The sequence below is a fragment of the Podarcis bocagei genome (assembly GCF_964188305.1).
Source record: "Podarcis bocagei genome assembly, chromosome: 15".
NCBI classification, from domain to species: domain Eukaryota; kingdom Metazoa; phylum Chordata; class Lepidosauria; order Squamata; family Lacertidae; genus Podarcis; species Podarcis bocagei.
In genome coordinates this window covers 42,896,495-42,916,509 of record NC_138141.1, presented here as the reverse complement: position 1 = coordinate 42,916,509, position 20,015 = coordinate 42,896,495, and the positions used below count along the sequence as shown (strand labels likewise).

The following is a 20,015-nucleotide window of genomic DNA, read 5'->3' as shown; positions in this document are numbered from 1 at the left end:
CTCCTCCTCCTCCTCCTCCTCCTCCTCCTCCTCCTCTTCTTCTTCTTCTTCTTCTTCTTCTTCTTCTTCTTCTTCTTCTTCTTCTTCTTCTATATGGCCCCTGGGACTCTCTCCAGGCCATGCCAACTTTCCCAGGACACACCTCTTACTGGGCTTGTTCAAGGGCCAGGTAGAGTGGCCTGTGGGGGGGTACATTTGGTACCAGGACCTGAGGTTCCCCATTCCCTGCAAGTCGCCCTCTCAGACCAAAAGGATACTGCACATCTGAATTTGCCACTACCCTGCTGCCCACCAGCTGGGCTTGAAGGCTTCAGCCTTCTCCAGCCCATGACCCCCCCCCCCAAGCAACAGACCTTCAATGGCAGCCGGCTTCTGAACTCAGAGATGCTCCATCCATCCACTGTGACTTCAGCTCCCTGCAGAAACCGGTCTCCAGGCTCTCGCCAGCCGCTGTCAGAAACAGACCCCAAACTTGAGATCGTTTTTCCCCACATTGCGGCATCTCCCAATTGGCCTGTGACCGGGACGCCAAGAACAGACCTTGTGTGCTGCAGGAAACGTAAATGACTTTGAGGGGGTTGAAGGTCTTCCATGTTTCTGCATTCCTCTCCCTCCTTCCCTCCATCTTCTCAACCCTAACGCCATTAACAATACATCTTTCATAGCCCCGTACTTTCCCCCCGTCGACGCTCCTCCTGTGATTATGATTATTTCTACCTTCTGTTGAAAACCATCCAGGATAATGGAGCCCTTTAATAGCGGCTCTGAAGCTGTTCTTTTTGGCCTTCAGCTTGTCATTCATTTTGCCTGACAATGAGCGGGGCCATTCAAACCTCGCCAGCTAAGAAATATCACGCTATTGTTCATAAAAAATCATATAGCTCTTTCTTTCTAGATCTCCACCTTTTGCTCTCCATTCAATCTCAAGGCTTTTTAATACCCGACATACTTCTTTTTTTTGCAATTTGCATGGTGGTTGTTTCCCCATCCCCCCTTCTCCAAACTCTATGCAAATTGCTATGGGGTGTTTTTGGAAGAAGAAGAAATTAACCACTGCAGTCAAGAGCTGTTGTGTTGATAGGAAATGTTCCTTTCTATCACGAAAAGCTGTCTTGATCTGATGCTCCTCTTTCTCCTGCAACCACCTCTTTTTGCACCCTTCACCCCTCTGAATCATTTGAATTCAGCTCTGAATTATATGTATCTAAGGGCTGATTCAATCCCCAGGTGGTTGTGTTTAAAATTTGGAAGCAGGCGCCGTGGGACTGTGACTCCCATCATCCCCGGAGCTAATGACCATCTTGGCTGAGGCTGATGGGAGTTAGAGATCCTCCACGTCCCTTCTTCAAGAGGCACCCCCCCCTCTCTCAGGAGCAAATATCTTTTCTAAACAGAGGCGTTCCCTTCTCTCTGGGAGCCACACACTTTCTCAGAGCTCTCCGTGGTGCTGAAACCAAGGACCTGATTCCTTCTGCCTTGTGCTGTCGCTTTGCTGAGGACAGGGCAAGGCAATTCTTTTGCCCTGACCACATCTGGAGGGAGCAGCCCAAACACCCATGTGCAGGGAGAGTGGCTGTTGAGCTCAGGTCCTGTTTGTGGGCTTCCCAAAAAGGAAGAGACCAATAACATCTGGAGGCACCAGGTCCTCTTAACAAGAGGAAGAGTGTACACTCCCCACACTTAAAACGCCTGTGCAAATAAAATTAGGCATGGCATGGAGAAAGTGGACAGATTAAAAAAAATTCTCCCTCCTAACACTAGAACTTGTGGACCATCCAATGAAGCTGAATATTGGAAGATTCAGAACAGAGCATAGAACTGTAGAGTTGGAAGGGAACCTGAGGATCATCTAGTCCAACCCCCTTCGATGCAGGAATATGCAGCTGTCCCATGCGGGGATCGAACCTGCAACCTTGGCATTATCGGCACCATGCTCTAACCAACTGAGCTATCCGTGATACAAGAGAAGACTTCTTCACCCAGAGTTAAACCATGGAACTCATTCCTGCAGGAGGTAGTGGTGGTCATCAACTTGGACAGCGTTAAAAGAGGATTGGACAAATTCGCGGCAGAGAAGGCATGACGACTATACTCTGCCTCCACAGCAATGATTCTGAATCCCAGTTGCTGGAGACCACAGGAGGGGAGAGTTGCTGTTGTGCACGGATCCAGCTTTCTGGTTTCCCACAGGCATGTGGCTGGCCACTGTGAGAACAGGATGCCGGACTAGGTGGCCCAATGGCCGGATCCAGCAGGCCATTCTTAGGAGCGGAGTAGAATCTCCCAGGCTCATCGTTTTGTGCTTCGGTAAGTGGAGCAACAAAGTGGCGCTGTCAGGACTGTTAGAAACAGTGTTATTTTAATCCCCACAAAACACTCTGTCATCCTTGTTACACCGTGTCAGATGGCGAGAGATCAGCAGGAGCGGATCTGCCCAATCGCCTCGTTCGGATGCTGGCAGGATACTAACCGCAGCGACATTGAGCCTGCAGGACTCCGGTTTTAGCACTGTTCCGCGGTGACCCCATGGCTCCTCTTAGAAAGAAGCAGACAGAGGAGTCTGTCATGAGCTCGTCCTACACTTGAGTAGGACCCTGGCAGAGACACATGCCCGACTGGCATGTTCTCTTCCTCCTGGTCGATCGTTTGGGAGATTCAAAAGCTTTCTTCTGCCCGAACATCACAGCGACCGATGCCAACAGACATCGGCACACTTAGGGATCCGCAGAGTCTTCGCAGCTTGCGCAACAGACCTCAGCAACTCAGCATTTTGGCTAATCTACTTTATTTACATATAAACACACACACGGAGCACCGCAGCAAGGCTTCCCCTCTCTCTAGCATCAGACAGCAAAGAGTGAAAAAACAAAGGACAATAGTGCCACTTCACGGAACACAGGAACACAAACATCCTGTCTCCGTCACTTCCCACTCTGTGGAGTCAAAACATATACCGTCATGGGATAGACAACAATCCCATGACTGCAACCATGGAGCAGGAATTCTAACAGAGTCTGCACAGAGCAGGAGATGGGGAGAAACCTGTGGTCCTCCAGCTCCCATCTGTCCTAACCAGCACGGTCAGGGATGATGGGAGTTGTAGTCTAGTAATGTTTGGCAAGCCACAGGTCTCTCATCCCTGTTCCAAGTGGCAGGAACAGCAAGTAGCACCAGGCCAATAGGCTTGTGGGATTGGCATCAGGCCCCTGCTTGTGCTTGGCCCTTGGTGCATGCCCAGCGATGCTAACTTCGGTGCCAGCCTTGCCAACTGTGCATCAGGCCTCAGGTACTCAGATGCCAGGTACTGCACTCTCCACCCTGACTCTTAACTGGTTGAGCCAAAGAATTTCCTCACGGAGGAATAATGCTCCGTTCATGGGCGCTGCTTCGCTTTCGGAGTCGCCACCTGCAGTTGCCGGCGTGCGGGTGGAATGAGGGAACCGGCTGGGTGGAAATGGGCACGGGGTTAATTGCTTTGTCAAGGAGCCTTGTCAAATCTGGCGGGTGGCGCCACGTCTTGCTTCTCAGCCTCGCAGGCAGGCAGCCGCCGACACTTTTAATTACCCTTGTTCGTATATGTAAAACAAGGCGCCGAAATCGGCGGCCAACTTGTTATTCGCGAGTGCCTGTGAAAAAGGCCGGAGGGGCTCCAGCGCATGAGCCGAGTGCAAATGGCAGGGGCAGTGTGCTCGGGGGAGGGAGGTGTTTTCTGTTGGGATTCGAGGGGCTGAGCCTTCAGCTTTGCTGCACATAATAATAATAATAATAATAATAATAATAATAATAATAATAATAATTTATTATTTATACCCTGTTAAAAACAATACAGCATTAAATATTAAAAACTTCCCTAAACAGGGCTGCCTCCAGATATCTTTTAAAGATAAGATAGCTACTTATTTCCTTCACATCTGAAGGGAGGGCATTCTACAGGGCGGGCGCCACTACTGAGAAGGCCCTGTGCCTGGTTCCCTGTAACTTGACTTCTCGCAGTGAGGGAACCGCCAGAAGGCCCTCGGCGCTGGACCTCAGCATCCGGGCAGAACGATGGGGGTGGAGACGCTCCTTCAGGTCTACTGGACCGAGGCCGTTTAGGGCTTTCAAGGTCAGCACCAACACTTTGAATTGTGCTCGGAAACGTACTGGGAGCCAATGTAGGTCTTTCAAGACCGGTGTTATGTGGTCTCGGTGGCCGCTCCCAGTCACCAGTCTAGCTGCCGCGTTCTGGATGAATTGCAGTTTCTGGGTCACCTTCAAAGGTAGCCCCACATAGAGCGCATGGCATCACAGGACAGGGCAGAGTCTCAAACAAAGAGGAGCGCAGAGAGAAGAAACGCCATGGTGCATCTGCAGCAGCACAACCAGACGTCTTCATCTGCCCCAGCTGCAACAAAACATGTCTCTCCCCTATCAGTCTCTACAACCACAGCGGGCACCGCAACCTTCCAACAGCTTGACTTTACCCCTAAAGATGCCCTCCTCCATTGTCTCCCCAGACAGACGGATGCCAACGACAACGACAGTATCTTCCAGCCACTTCTTGTAGTAAAGGAACCACCAGAAGGCCCTGGGAGGTGGACCTCAATGTCTGAGCTGGAAAACGGAGGTGGAGACGCCCCTTCAGGTATACTGGGCTGAGGCCATTTAGGGCTTTAAAGGACAGCACCAGCACTTAGAATTGTGCTTGGAAATGTACTGGGAGCCACTGCAGATCTTCCAGGACTGGTGTGATATGGTCCTGGCGGCCACTCCCAGTCACCAGTCTAGCTGCCACATTCTGGGTTAGTTGTAGTTTCCGGGTCACCTTCAAAAGTAGCCCCACGTAGAGCGCATGGCAGTAGTCCATTCAGATACTTTTCAGATGCTCTGCCTCTGAGCCCATTGGGTACCCAGGAGGCCCATAGACCAGGGATAGGCAACCTAAGGCCCGTGGGCCAGATGTGGCCCAATCACCTTCTCAATCCAGCTCATGGACGGTCCGGGAATCAGCATGTTTTTACATGAGTAGAATGTGTGCTTTTATTTAAAATGCATCTCTGGGTTATTTGTGGGGCATAGGAATACGTTCATTATTATTTTTCCAAAATATAGTCCAGCCCACCACATGGTCTGAGGGGCGGTGGACCGGCCTGCAGCTGAAAAAGGTTGCTGACCCCTGCCATAGACATTCCTCCTTGCTATTAGACTCTAATGCCCAACCTGGGTAGGTCAGGATCTGTCCAGTCCTGAAATTTCTTCCCTAAGAAGCTATGTCCTGCAATTCATCTGTTCGCCACGCGGGGCAGCAACGCACCGCATCCAGCATCTACTGGAACTCCATCTAGCCTCCAGCCTCTGAATCAGTTACTCCCAAATGCTCTTCCTTAGATAACAACTCTCTCACACACTTTTTAGGCACACTTTTCCTTAAGAGGTACATTTCTGCGCACCTCTTTTTGACTGGAAAAGCCGATCGTCAAAAATCTGGAACATTGCAGTCTGTGGAGGACAGCCAGGTTTCAATTTGCGAACTGTTTGGGGAAACATTATTAATTATATACTAATTATATATTGAGAATTGCTAACCAAATTTCTGCCCCCTGCCCCGGAGCAGCGCAGGGCTTGGCAGTAGCAATTTCCCTTTCAAATGACGGTCTTTTGCGGTTGATTTTTAATTTTCCGAAGCTGCCCCCGAGCATCGGGACCGAAATATATTTTTTAAGCAAACAAAGCTGGTTTTCTGCATAAGGAAAGGGAAGGAGGCATTAGGTTTTGTCGCAAGGCTGTATGCTGGGTAATCTCCCCGACTGGCAGCTTTGCCACTGAGTGATGCATTACAATTAGGCGGAATTAACCTAATAAGAGCTGATGAACCAGAGAGCCTCTCTAGGCCCCGCCCACTCTTGGCCTGGCTTTGCAAAGGAGTTGCAGGATCCGACTATCACGCTCTTGCTCTTTTTTGGGGGGAGAGGGGAACCTTCCTATTTCAGGGATTTGAGAACAGGCCTTGCCAGTTGCTTCCGGGGATTAATCTTGAGTTGGGGGAACCGGGAAAGAAGAAATAAGCAACAGCAACTCCAAACATGTGCAGAGGAGATTTGACTCGCCGTTGCTAAGTCTCTAAAGCCCAGCAGTGGAGCTTCAACCATCACCCTTCAATTTTCCTTGGAAAGAGGGGGTGAACGCTAGATTGTAATCGGGCATCGGCAGCCCAAGAAGAAGAGGAACCAGGGCTCAGCCCACTATATCATGTCCTCCATCTCCTGGCTTTCAGTTCCTGGCATAGCTGTCAACTTTTCCCTTTTCTTGCGAGGAATCCTATTTGGAATAAGGGCATTTCCCTTTAAAAACGGGAAAAGTTGACAGCTATGGTTCCTGGTGCAACAGCTCCCTCACTAGGACTTAAAAATTCAGGTCCTGCTGCTCAACTGATAATTTTTTACAATTCTGTCCATCCGTCTGTCTGTCTGTCTAAACAATTTAAAGGTAAAGGTACCCCTGCCCGTACAGGCCAGTCGTGTCCGACTCTAGGGTTGTGCCCCCATCTCGCTTAAGAGCCAGCGCTGTCCGCAGACACTTCCGGGTCACGTGGCCAGCGTGACGAAGCTGCTCTGGTGAGCCAGCACCAGCGCAGCACACGGAAACGCCGCTTACCTTCCCGCTATAAAGCGGTACCTATTTATCTACTTGCACTTAGGGGTGCTTTCGAACTGCTAGGTGGGCAGGAGCTGGGACCGAAAGACGGGAGCTCACCCCGCCGCGGGGATTTGAACCACCGACCATACGATCGGCAAGTCCTAGGCACTGAGGTTTTACCCACAGCGCCACCCGCGTCCCTTCTAAACAATTTACATTCTACTTAACTGCAACCTCTAAGTGGCTTACAAAGAGGCAATATAAACAAATATCACAGAAAGCTATAAAATCAAACTTTGAATCCCTTTTTCTCTCCCTTTGCCAAGCCCGGGGTTCCCAGCCTCTGTTTCAAAGCCCAGCTAAAGAGATGCTCTGAAATGACAGGTGAGCAGGACCCACAACTAGGCAAACCCCTCCCCCTCGCATGTAGCAAAATCCCCACAAACGAGTGTTCGTTTTCTCCTGCATGTTATCCGGTTCCATCAGCTCTGGAAGGAGGGAGAAATCTCATTGCTTCTCATAAAAGAAGCATTGGGTCACAGTGACATGAAGATCTTGCAGTTGTGGGCTGGGAGGATCTTGCAGTTGTGGGCTGGGCTTGCGAGTTCTGAATAGAAATATTTTGGGAAGGGGGCTAAAGAGAATGTGAAAATGGCCCCCTCCTTCCCTTCAGACCTTCCCAGCTGTTAAAGTCAACAAAGGAGTCTTTCTTGGCAGCTCCTCTTCCCTCAGAAGCTGAGGGCCAGGACACGGCCTTCTCAGTGGCGGCCCCTAAGGCCCCATTTGCACCACACATTTAAAGCCCTGTGAAACACCCTTTGTTTATTTCCTACATTCAGAATCTCTCTGTGGCCACAGCCCTGATATCACAAGCTTGGAGTAGAAAGCTCCCCAGAGGATGGACTACGGCGAATTGCATAAAATGACAAGAAGGATTTGAAACCTGTGGGACCAGAGATTTACAGATGATTGGAAGAAATATACAAACTATTTGAAGAGCAACTGTAATCAACAAATTACGCTAGTGGGACTACAAGAAGTTTTGTAAGGAGAAATATATGAAATATTGCAAAGAAGAGAAATAAGAGAGACATTAGTTATAATATTTAAATGTAATAGTGAAAGTAAGAAATGTAAATTAAGTGATAAGACTGGAAAATTTTCAGATGTGATTGATGGAAGTCAAAAAAAGTGTATAAGATACAAAAGTATGTTTAATAATTGTTGAAAATGTTATGTTGAAAAATTAATTAAAATATAATTAAAAAAAGAAAGAGAAAGCTCCCCAGCGGCGCTGACTTAGGCTCCAGATTATGGGTGCCCAGTGGCCCCTGTGATGTAATGTGATGTCATGATGTCATGTTACATCACACATGCTGCAGTGATGCAACTTCCGAGGTCATGTCCGAGGCCTCAAACATGACTTCTGGTTTCACCCGGAAGTTGCATCAAGGCCCTGCGGGGTGGATGTTGAGCACCCACAATTTATTTGTGTGAGTTCCCAGGCCCCCAGGGTCCCCTGGAGTTGGCGCCAATGGGGCTGCCGATGGCTACTAGCCAGAACAGCTCTGCTCTGCCCCCACGGCCAGACCCAGCGGTGCTTCTGAATATCAGTTGCTAGAAACCACAGGAAGGGAAAGTTGCTCTTCTGCCTTGATCCTGTTTGTGGGTTTCCCATAGAGGCACCTGGTTGGCCACTGTGAGAGCAGGATGGATGCTGGACTAGAGCGGCCACCGGCCTGATCCAGCACTCTCTTCTGGTGTCCTTAAAGGTTTTTAAAGCTTCACCCTCCGAATTTCGGCAGCAGAGGTGTAGGCGGGCGGCAGAGGTGAAGATAGCAGCAGCAATGGCACGATTTTGCCAGCTGCACAAAGGGAAGAGGAAGCCAATCTAGGTGTGGAAGGAGGGGTGATGGTTTCTTCAAATTAAATTCTGGCTAACTGGGCACTCCTGTCTTCCACTGCCTCCCGCAGTTTGGTCAAACTCATGCTTGTAGCTTTGAGAACACTGTCCCACCATCTCGTCCTCCGTCGTCCCCTTCTCCTTGTGCCCTCCATCTTTCCCAACACCGGGGTCTTTTGCAGGGAGTCTTCACTTCTCATGAGGTGGCCAAAGTCTTGGAGTCTCAGCTTCAGGATCTGTCCTTCCAGTGAGCACTCAGGGCTGATTTCCTTATGAATGGAGAGGTTTGATCTTCTTGTCCATGGAACTCTCAAGTGTCTCCTCCAGCACCATCCAAAGGGGCTTGAATAACTCAGAGAAGCTATGAGCTATGCCGTGCAGGGCCACCCAAGATGGACAGGTCATAGTGGAGAGTTTTGACCAAACGTGATCCACCTGGAGCAGGAACCGGCAAGCCACTCCAGTATCCCTGCCAAGAAAAGCCCATGGACAAAGACAACAGAGGCCCGTGACGTTGTCTTAATTAGGCCCACACCAGTTCCCACTAATGACTTCCTTCCGACTCCTCAGTGGACTTAACCGAGTCTCCTTTCCTGTGCAAATGTTCACCAGGATCATCTCCCTCCTCTGTTCATCGCCTCCTTATCAGGAGACTCTGATGTTCAGGTGCATTCAGAGGCGATAGCAAGACCCAGGAGGCTGCTTGCCAGCTTGCCCCCAACTTTATCACTCATTCCTGCTTTAAGACCATTCTTTGTTAGACTAGGCTGGAGACAGACAGACAAAGCTACTGCCTCCCTCTCAGCCTCAGCAGGCGTCAGATTTGGTCCTGTCGCCTCAACCCAGAACTTGACTTGTTTCTGGTAGCTCTGGCTCCTTCAGGGGTGGGGCTGAGGGCCTCATTCCCTCCTAGAGCACCTTCTGAGGGCCACATGCCGATGGTGGGTGGGTCAACATTCTAAAGCAGGCGGAGCTAAACTATGGAACTCACTGCCACAGGATGGCTGTATTCTGCTTCCACAGTCGGAGGTGGCAATGACTGTGGGATGTGAAACACAAGAGCAGTCAAGTACAACATTCCTAGAGTTTACACATGGGGAGGAATGTTTGTCCAGCCAGCAGGTAAACTTCCTGTTTCCTTCTGGGCTGGGACGGACTTCCTCTGCATGTGACTAGAGGTGGGTGTGGCCTCACCTGTGCAGGTAATGACAAAAGCACAGGGCAGGGCAGCCATCTCTCCCTGTGTGACTACTTTAGTCAAAGAAGCAACATCTGCTTAGCCAAAGATTCTTCCAGCCAAGAGAGGACAAAGGGACTGTCTCCTTATGGGATGGTTTCCAGGTGTATGTTACTTTTCTAAGATAAGTCTGCCTTCTGGGATCCGATTGTGAACAGAATGTGAGTAAACTCTTTTTATACTTTTATAGAAGACTGTGTCGTGTCTTATCTTTTATGAGAGAATAAGGGGGAAATACCAGAACAGTTACTATAGAGGCTTTTGCAAGCCTGAGCAAACGCATCCGCTGTGAGTTTAAAAGGGGGAATATTACTCTGCTAAACTGTGAACTTGTTTACACAAGTTGGAAAGGCTATAATTAAACAATATGTCCTCTCCTGCATCCCTGAACATTCCCACAATGATCCTGAATACCAGTTGCTGGACACCGCAGGAGTTGCGCTTGTGCTGGAATCCTGCTTTGAGGATTTCCCACTGTTTGGCCACTGTGATAGCAGGAGTCTGAACTGGGTGGGTCACTGGTCTGACCCAACAGGACTTGTTTCCTAGGCTAGCTTCTACGTGCAAACTTTCTGTCCTGCATCTAGGGAAGCAAGAAGCGTTGTCAGAGTTCAAGGACACAGTTCCAGCCAGGGGAAAGACGCTAAAGGAGTTTGCTTCTGTTTACGAATTGGTTCCTGTGAAACATCTCAAAAAGATTAAGATGACAGTGACGTCAGCAAAAGAAGTGTACAAAACCATCGTGTCTACAAGAACAGTTTTAGAATTTCGTGTATGAAGCATTTCAAGGGGGATGCAGACTGGAATACGGAAATTCTCCATTTAACAGGTTTGTTGACAAAGGTCTTCAATAGGCACCAAAAAGACAATAGAGGTGGGGCCTGTTTTGAGATGAAACAGGAGAGTTTAAAAGGCCCTTTTCCTAGATTGTATGGCGCAGACCTCCAGATAAAATGGTATCTGCAGGAGGCCTTCTCCTGCAGAGTGTCGGTGGTTATTTGTTTGGGCTGGGGGAGAATTGTAGAGTTGGAAGGGACATCTAGTCCAACCCCTGCAATGAGAGTAATCACAGCTAAAGAAAATCAACCCAACTTGCATTTAAAGGACAGCCTACCTGATCCACACTTTCCTAAATGATGCACGAACTGGAATGTAGCCATCCTTTGAAATTTGGCCCTTCTCTGAATTTTGCCAGTTGGTTCTGCAGCCAAGTAACATTCACAGAAAAAGGAACATGGTGAAGCGTGTGCAGATTAGCCAAAATAGCACACCCAAATTAGTTATGTTAGGGGAAAGCTGCCCTGCAAAGTTGTGTGTGTGTGTGTGTGTGTGTGTGTTAGGTAGTGTTGTCTACAAACTTGTGCATTTTGGGAGAAATTTGCACTAAAAGGAGGATGGCTTCTTGTAAGAACTTTAAAATAAATAGATCCCAAAGTGCTGTGGAAATATGGAGATGTAAACATAACAATGAGGAATGCAGAGAAACCTAAGTAGGCAGCTGCATCGGTCCCTATGGGTTGGACATGTATAAAGGTCAAGGTAAAGGGACCCCTGACCATTAGGTCCAGTCGCAGACGACTCTGGGGTTGCGGCGCTCATCTCGCTCTGTAGACCAAGGGAGCCAGCTAAGTTGCTTCTGGCGAAGCAGAGCTGCGCACAGAAATGCTGTTTACCTTCCTGCCGGAGTGGTACCTATTTTTCTACTTGCACTTTGACGTGCCTTCAAACTGCTAGGTTGGCAGGAGCAGGGACCGAGCAACGGGAGCTCACCCCGTCGCAGGGATTTGAACCACCAACTTCTGATCGGCAAGCCCTAGGCTCTGTGGTTTAACCCACAGCACCACCCACTTCCCTGGGCACGTATAGGGTGAGATTATTTTTTCTCATCCAATATAAACTGGGAGTCCTCTGTGAGCTCTCTGAGCGCTCTGTCCAGCTCTTAGCAACCTCCCCAGGACTTAAGCATGGCATCGGTGAAAGGATTTATTCTTACGACAAAAGAGTGATGAGGTCCAGGGAAACCTTGTGCCAACCTGATTCTTGACCATGCGCAGAGTGCAGCCGTCACTCTGCAAAAGGACTGTGTGCTGAGTGGCCGGGCCACAAACACAATGTGGTTAACTGGAAGACAGATTTTGCCACTCAAAAGTTCACTCGTTTTAATCATGCTTGAATACTTTTTAAATGGCCCTTTGACTCAACCCTGTGTCAGAAAGTCATGTTTCTGAGTCACATCTATATTCCGGTTGCTGGGTTTAGGAAAAAGGATGTGGAAGATGATCTAGGTGGTGAAATCATCTACCTGGAAAGGAAAACTGTTGAGGGATTTGAGAATCTTTTCTAAGAAGAAAAATGAAAGCAGTTGGGTTTTTTTAGAGGGGAGGGGGTGTATATGAGATGGGGTTGTAATGGAGCTGGAGAGGGAAGAGGGATTTTGTTGTTGTTGCCTTCCTCCTGTCGCGTCATAAATGTAGACTCTAAAGGTAAAGGGTAAAGGGACCCCTGACCATTAGGTCCAGTCGTGGCTGACTCTGGGGTTACGGCACTCATCTCGCTTTATTGGCCAAGGGAGCCAGCGTACAGCTTCCAGGTCATGTGGCCAGCATGACTAAGCCGCTTCTGGTGAACCAGAGCAGCGCACAGAAACGCTGTTTACCTTCCTGCCAGAGTGGTACCTATTTATCTACTTGCACTTTGACGTGCTTTCAAACTGCTAGGTTGGCAGGAGCAGGGACCGAGCAATGGGAGCTCACCCCGTCGCGGGGATTTGAACCACCGACCTTCTGATCGGCAAGTCCTAGGCTCTGTGGTTTAACCCACAGCACCACCCTCGTCCCTATGTAGACTATAGAATCCTCCAAAAACAAAGATGATTGGAAGTAAGTTCAGGGTGTACACGTGGAAATGCTCCTCTCCCACGCAATGTGTGATGATCCTGTGGAACTCATTGACACAAGCTCTGAGAAGGGTTGCCTATATGCAGCTGCAGCCTGGAGAGGCGAAAGGGAAGCAGGGCTCTCCTGAGATTCCATTTTTTTTGTCCCCCACCCTCCCTGAACTCTTTCTGTCCCAGCTGGTCCAGGAAACAGCTGCCTCAGATTGTTTTTCTCCTCCTCCCTTTCCACTCGCTTTTCCTTTTCTGCTGTGTCCTTTAGATTACAAACCTGAGGGCAGAGACTATCTTGAGGTTTCTCTTTGACCCTCAAGCTGCTCTACGAACACTCGTCCCCCAACCCAACCCCCCCCCCGCCCATCTCTCGGCTGAAGCACAGCAGCTTTTCGAAATTGCTTCCAATTAATAAATTCTGGGTGGTGAGCGCACTCCCAAAGGGTAGCTGCGTTTAGCTGCCGCAGGGAAAACAGAGCCTCCTGTCTCAGCGTAGCCTACCTCTTTGGAGTCCCAGTTGCTGGTGTGTGTGTGTGGACAGACCCCTCGCCCTGCTCGCCCCTTCCTTAGAGGCACGCGGCTGAGTCCAGACAACCAAACCCACCCGAGTTTCCCCGCTTTGGGGCTCAGGATGGAACCCTGCAGACCGCGAGCCATAGGCGCAAGCGGCTGAAAGTCAGGCTGCTGCTGCTGCTTTGCGCGTGCTTTTAAAAACCAGGCAAGTGGCAAAATTGTTGGGTTTCTTTTAATAATAATAAAAAAGCAAAAACTCACGAACCCTTCCCTGCCTGGGCTCCTCCCCCTCCTGTTAGCGATTGGAAAGGAGCAGGAGGCGGACGAGGCAGAGGACTCCCTCCAGACCCCTTTCCCAGCAGCCAGAGGGCTCTGCGGCCAGAGGGGAGAGGCGCTGCCCCCTCGCCCGGCCACCTGCCCCCCAGCCTCTGAATTCCTCCCCCCCGGCTCGCCTTTTGTTGCTGCGAGGTGGTGACATCACCCCGCCTCGCTCCTCCTCGCCGATCTGATCCGTCTCAGGTTTCCCACCGCGCCTTCTCTCCTCCGACTGACGGTGTCTGTGAATCTAGACGGGGAGAGAGAGAGAGCGAGAGCGCGCGCGAGGGAACCAGCAGCATGACCAGATCCCCGGGGATCCCGAGGGCACAGCGGACCCCGTAAGGCTCCGGAGGCGGGGAAAGCGCACCTCCATCCCCTCGCCCCCCTCGCTGCGCCTTCTCCTCGGTCCCCCTCGACGTACTCCGGGCGATTCTCCGAGAGCCGTATGCATGACACTCCGGAAAGGCGAGCGGACTACCATCAGCATCCAAGAGCACATGGCCATTGACGTCTGCCCCGGACCTATCCGACCCATCAAGCAGATCTCGGATTACTTCCCCCGCTTCCCCCGAGGGCTCCCGGCCACCGTCAGCCGCAGCAACAGCCTGCGCTCCTCGACGGCGCCCTCCGCGGCCGGGCAGCAGGCGGTCAGCCCCTCGGAGACCACGGCGCCCCGGGAGGACGACGAAGATGTGGACCAGCTCTTCGGCGCCTACGGGACCGAGGCGCCGGCCGAGCAGCCGGCCAAGCGGCGAGCGGAGCCGGAGGAGGAGGCGGCGGAGGCGGTGGACCCCGAGGGCTACGAGTCGGACGACTGCAGTGAGTTCCGCAGGTCTCCTCCTTGAGCCGGGCTGGGGGTGCGCAAGAGCCTCGTTCTGGGGTTTGGGGGGGTGTTTTGCCTCGTGAGCCGAGGCTCTCAGTCAGTTTCGGTTTTTCTATTCCCCTCCCCAGTATCCCTAGAGTTCTGCACGATGTGCTTGTTGTTTTTTTAAATCCTCACCAGCGTTTGGTGCAAATAAACTCATTTTTTCCTAGCGATCTCCCCCACCCCGCACCCTCCAGATATAAAATTCCTTGTTCTTTCCACTGAGATCTTCCTCTTTATGCCTGCTTTTTCTTAAAAGAAGGCATTTTTAATTTTTATTTCTTTGGTAAACATTGTCTGGCTGGGGAACTGCATTGCAAATTTCAGATCAGTGCAAATTTCAGAAAGTGTGATTCAACTTGACATGCACACCGGGTCAGATTTCTGCCCCATCCCCGACTGTGAGTTTTCCTTCTAATACGCCCCCCCCGTCCAGTTCTAAATCTAGATTTGACCGAGTTTCTAGCAAGCTGGCCTTGGGAGGTCAGTGGAAACCTTGAAAGCTCAGCCGGCCTGTCACCTGTGACAGGGACAATCCGTTGGGTGGCCTCCCACTCCCCCCCCCTTGCTCCAGCTTGCTTGAAACAAATGCCGGTTGCGCAGAGAGCATCACACCCGCACACTTGCGCACCTGTGCCAGCCCCACGGAAGAAACCAGAGGGGAGCTGTGAAAGAGACACCCCCCCCCCCGCCCGCGGTGGCTTGCACTCACCAGTTGCTGTTTGGCACGGACAGCGGTGGAGATGGCAATCGCAGGGATCGCTTTGTCCTCGTCCCCCCCCTCCCGCCACCCACCGAATCCAGAAGAGAGAAAACAACCCCTTGTTGCAAGGGCGCGTGAGCTTTCGTCAAACTCTTCCAGTTTGGCAGAACAAACATTGCACTACGCGAAGCCTGGCACACCGGCGATGCCATCCGTTTTCCCTTTTGCACATTTCCTTTATCCATCTTCCCTCCTTCCGTTTTAAAACAACACCATGACTCCTTTCACCCACTCCCTTTGGCGCTTTCTCTCTCTCATAACAAGGCACGTACAATTCCCTTATTTTTTGGGAGGGAAAAGGTCTCTTTTTCCTCTGCAACCCCCCCCCTCTCTCTCTCTCTCTCCATTCCTGCAGCCCCCCCCCCACTCTTCCTTCTCTGGTTTCTTAATCCCCCTCTTCCCAGTGCCGAAATTCCATCCCTCCATCCCTCCTCCTCCACCCCCGCCCTCAAGCTGCCGACTTTAGCCCCCTCCCCACCTCGCCAATGTCACCCCGACAGCCCACCCTCGGTGGGGTCCAGCGTTGCTACAGCCGCAATCCTCCGCTATGCAGCCAAAGAGCTTGTTCGCCTCGCTCCTCCTTGCTCGACAAAATATAAACAGGCGAGGGGAGCCCCCTCCTCGCCCTGCGCGCACCCCCCTCCTCTTATAGGAGCGCGAGGATGTTTCAAAGACACCAGTTGCATCGCCTTCTGTGGTGTTGGCCGTGTTGGGAAGGGAGGGGGGCACGACTCGGGTCCTCGGCAGGTTTGAGCCGGTTTGAGAGCAAGGGTAAAGGGGCGTAGAGTGGGGTCCTTCTATGCAAAGGATGCTAGACCAGCTAGTCCACTGATGGAGAAATCTGAGCCAGGGAAGAATTTCAGTGTCTTTCGCCACCGCCTCTCTCTCGCCTGAATAAAACTCCCAAGCTGTCATCTTCCCAGCAGTGAAATGGGGAGAAAGAGAGATATCTCTGGTGTAGTACAAATGGTGCAGGATATCTTTTGCATAACCAGAGCCTTGTATTTTTTTATTTTTTTTTTATTTAAGGAAAACAACATTTTTTTCCATTTCATCCCAAGCTGACTGGGTATTAACCCTGCTGCCCCTGCCACCTGTTCCAATAAAGAAGCCTTCTTGTCATTGGCAGGCACATATGCAAGGCACTGGCTAGGCAGGCAATCACAGAACAGGAGATTTGGAAGGGGACAAAAGGGTCATCTAGTCTAACCCCCTTGTGATGCAGGAATCACAGCTATATTGGGGGGGGCTATTTTTTAGCTGCTCTTGATTGGAGGAAAGAGCTTGGGGGAAGAGGAAGAGTTGCAGTGTGGAATCCAAACTTGGGAGTTTTTAAAAGGGTTGGGGGAATTGCCAGGGTTTAGGGAGGACGGACCTTTTTGAAGGGTGTGGAAGAGGCAAACATAGCCTCTGCTGTTGTGGTAATCACAAGGGGGTTTAAAATACTCTGTCTGCGTTAAGGTTCCCCTCCCCAAACCAGAATCCTTTCTCCTAAGTAGCATGTCAGAGGAAATAAAAAGAACGGTCAGACCAATATTTATGTATGCAACTAGGGTGGCAAGGTTATTGATTGCCAAAAATTGGAAAAGCAGCAGCGTCCCAGTTAAAACAGACTGGTTATCTAAAATGATGGAATACTTCCATATTGCCGAACTAACAGGGAGGATAAGAGGAGATCTGGTACAAAAAGTGAATAAGGAGTGGGCTATCTTTAAGGGATACATCAGAATTTATGCGGGAAAGTAGAATTTCTGACAGATATTGAGTGAATCCAGAAAATGAAAGGAGAGTAAATTCAAGATAAAAGAAGACATTAAAGAAATAATGAAATGCGTTTAAGCTAGTTGGAAAAATAAAGTAGCGTAACAAGAACGGCTGGAAGTCAAGTCACTGGGTGTGTGTTTGTGTGGGTAGGTGTGTAGGTATGTTGAGATGTACAGTATAGGTGGGTATTATATAGAGTAATGTAGGTATGTTTTATGTCATGAAAATAAAGTAGTGTGTTATGTATGTGTACTGTGTAAATGTATATGTATGTGTTTTATATGTTAATAAAATTTATATTTAAAGAAGAAGAAAAAATGTTCCCCTCCCTATTCACCCTCATATTATTATTTTTTAAGCTAGCCCTGCTTCTCTGCTTTGACAAGCAGAAATCCAAACTGTGATGCTCAGAGTGAGCCCATGATGGAAGAAAGCTTCACTTGTTGAATGCTTGTTCCATGTGCGCTTGTGGAAGGAGGGGTGGACAACCAATGGCCCTCCAGATGTTTCTGGACTCCAGCTCCCATCATCCTGGGCTATTGGGGGCTGATGGGAGATGGACGCCGACAGCATCTCGAGCTCCACAGGTTCCCCACCTGTTCTGAAGGCGAGGGAAGGTAGGTAAGCTGATAGGTTGCCTTCTGCTCTTCAGATGCATCAGGTCTCTCATATCCCCTGCCCGGGGGAATCCTTGGAGTCAGATTTTTGCTCATCTGCAGTCACTTGCTAAGCCTTGCTTTTCCCCATCTTGGTAGTCTACCTTGCAGGGCTGGTCTGGGAAGGAAACAGGTTAGGTACTGTAACTGCTTCAGCTGCAGCACAGCATCAGAGAACATGCTTTGGAATGGCAGGTTTGATCCACAGCGCCTCTAATGGGAAGATTTTGTGGTAGCAGCTGCCAGGAGGAGATTCCTGCCCCTGTATCTTCAACCATTTTTCTAAAGAGGGCTAGAAACTTCATTTTTATTTTGCAAAATGAAATCTTGTGCTCCTGGGACTCTAATGGAGGTGGGAAGGTTTGGAGAGAGCTTAGGAGGAAGATACGGCAAGCTGTCCTCTTCCCCTTCCAATCCACCAAGTTAATCAGACCTGCTCTTATCCTGCTAGAGAGGCGAGGTGCAGTTTCACACCTTTGGAGTCCTGCACATGATCTGCACAGTGGCACTTGCTGTCAGAAGCAGGAAGTGGGTTTGTCCCAATCATGAGTGTTTTTTTCTGGGATACTTGGAAGCGCTGGAAGAGAAGGACAGCTAAAATGGACTGTTCTCCAGCATCTGCCGTGACTTGGTAATATTCTGAAAGAGTTTGATGCAGGGGTCAGCAAACGTTTTCAGCAGGGCACTGTCCCTCAGACCTAGTGAGGGGGCCAGACTATATTTTGAGAAAATAAATGAACAAATTATTATGCCCCACAGATGCATTTTAAATAAAAGGACACATTCTACTCATGTAAAAACGCTGATTCCTGGACCGTCTGCGGGCCGGATTTAGAAGGCGATTGGGCCGGATCCGGCCCCTGGGCCTTAGTTTGCCTACCCATAGTTTGGAGGGAAGGAAAAAGGATCTCTCTTCAGCCTGTGCTCCTCAATCCAGAGAGTCATGCATTTTTTCCAGGCGTGTGGAGCTCCTGTGCTCCTGCAGCTCCATGAGCATTCCAAACCATGTATAGCTGGTGCTCCACAAGCGCTCCAAACACTATAGTTGCTTTATAACAAGGGAGCAGGAGCCTGTGCAACTCGCTCCAGAGCTCCAAGCATTTTGACAGGCTCTTGGAGCTCCTGCACTCATGAGGCTCCACACACACTCCAGACATGTAGGTGCTCCACATGCATTCCAGCTACAGCAGTGGCAGAATATTTGCTTTTTAACAAGGGGGCGGGAGCAGCTCTCTGCAGCCCTGTGCCCCTCAATCCAACATCAGGTGGTGCTCCTGCGCTGGCGCAGCTCCACACACGTTCCAAATATGTAGGAAGCCAAACAGTGAAAATACCTGGCGACCATTTTTCTGTGGAATGGGCCACACTGCGTCCCACTGGTGGGACTTCTGAATTGCTTCAACCCACGATGCGTCAACACATTCAGCTGCTTAACCAAAAAAGCGTTGCATTGCCTAGAGACCTATTTCACATATGAGAACTGATCTTGCATTATCCATTTTTTAAAAGGACTTGCTTCTGGCCTCTGAGAAGCAGTGAAGATCTGACTTCACCAGAGAGTAGAAGTACTGGATTCAGAATTAGGCAAGTTTCTACTCTTGGGTGACAGTCCGCACTGACAGAAGTCATGTGCCAGAGGACAAATGGGTCCACCTGCGTGGGGCAGCCCCACTTTGCAGAAGTAATTTGCTAGAGCTGGATGAGAATCTCTCTGAGATTGTGATTTCCTAATATAACTCAGGTGGGCTTAAGGATTTGAGAATTGGCTCCCCCCCCTTCCAGTTTTGATTCATTTTGAGATACACATTATTTTTACTACTGAGGACGAGCATGAGAATGGCTTCTTAGGGCGTGTGGAATCTCTGGTCTGAGGTCCAGTTGTGGCCCTCCGCTCCTCTCTCTCTGGCCCTTGGGACTCTTACCAGGCCACGCCCCCTCCCAGAGGCCACGCCCTCCTTGAATGTGTTTGCCTGTCTGGAAGCGTGCCCTGTAGCTCGGATAATGGATCTTGCTTCCCTGGATGCAAGATAGAGAGAAGGGTGTGCAGAAAGTAGCCTATGCCAGTGTTTCCCAACCACTGTTCCACGGCACACTAGTGTGCCGCGAGATGTTGCCTGGTGTGCCGCGGGAAAAATAAAAAAATTCGAAAGATTTTTTTTTTAAAGTCAAATTTTCGATTGGGGCGCCGTCACTAGATGACCCCTGGGGTTCCCTCCCTCCCTCCCGCTCTGCGCCTCCCTCCTCCTCCTCCTCCGGGGAGGCCCTTCCTGGCTCTCGGCCAAGGCTTGGCGGCTGCCACTCACTCACTCGCTCGCCCACCCGTCCCTCCATCCCTGCACCCGGCCTCTCCCCCTCCGTCCCCGGCGCGGGGGCTGCTGGGATCCATAGTCCCCTCGCCCTTGGGCTCCGCGCCCGCGCGGGGTGCGCAAACTACGTTTCCCAGCGTGGCCTGGCGGGCCGGGCGTTTTGTTTGAAGCGCTCTTCTCCCGGCCAT

General features: G+C 50.4%; 1 protein-coding gene across 1 annotated transcript in view; it reads left to right on the top strand.

Annotated features, from left to right (window-relative positions):
- Positions 1-13,543: 13,543 nt before the first annotated feature.
- DOC2B (double C2 domain beta) overlaps positions 13,544-20,015 on the top strand; it is a 140,007-nt gene continuing 133,535 nt past the window's right edge. The window contains exon 1 of the mRNA XM_081172170.1: positions 13,544-14,292. Within this exon, the coding sequence (XP_081028296.1) occupies positions 13,923-14,292 (370 nt within the window). The 5' untranslated portion in view covers positions 13,544-13,922. The remainder of the gene's footprint in view (positions 14,293-20,015) is intronic.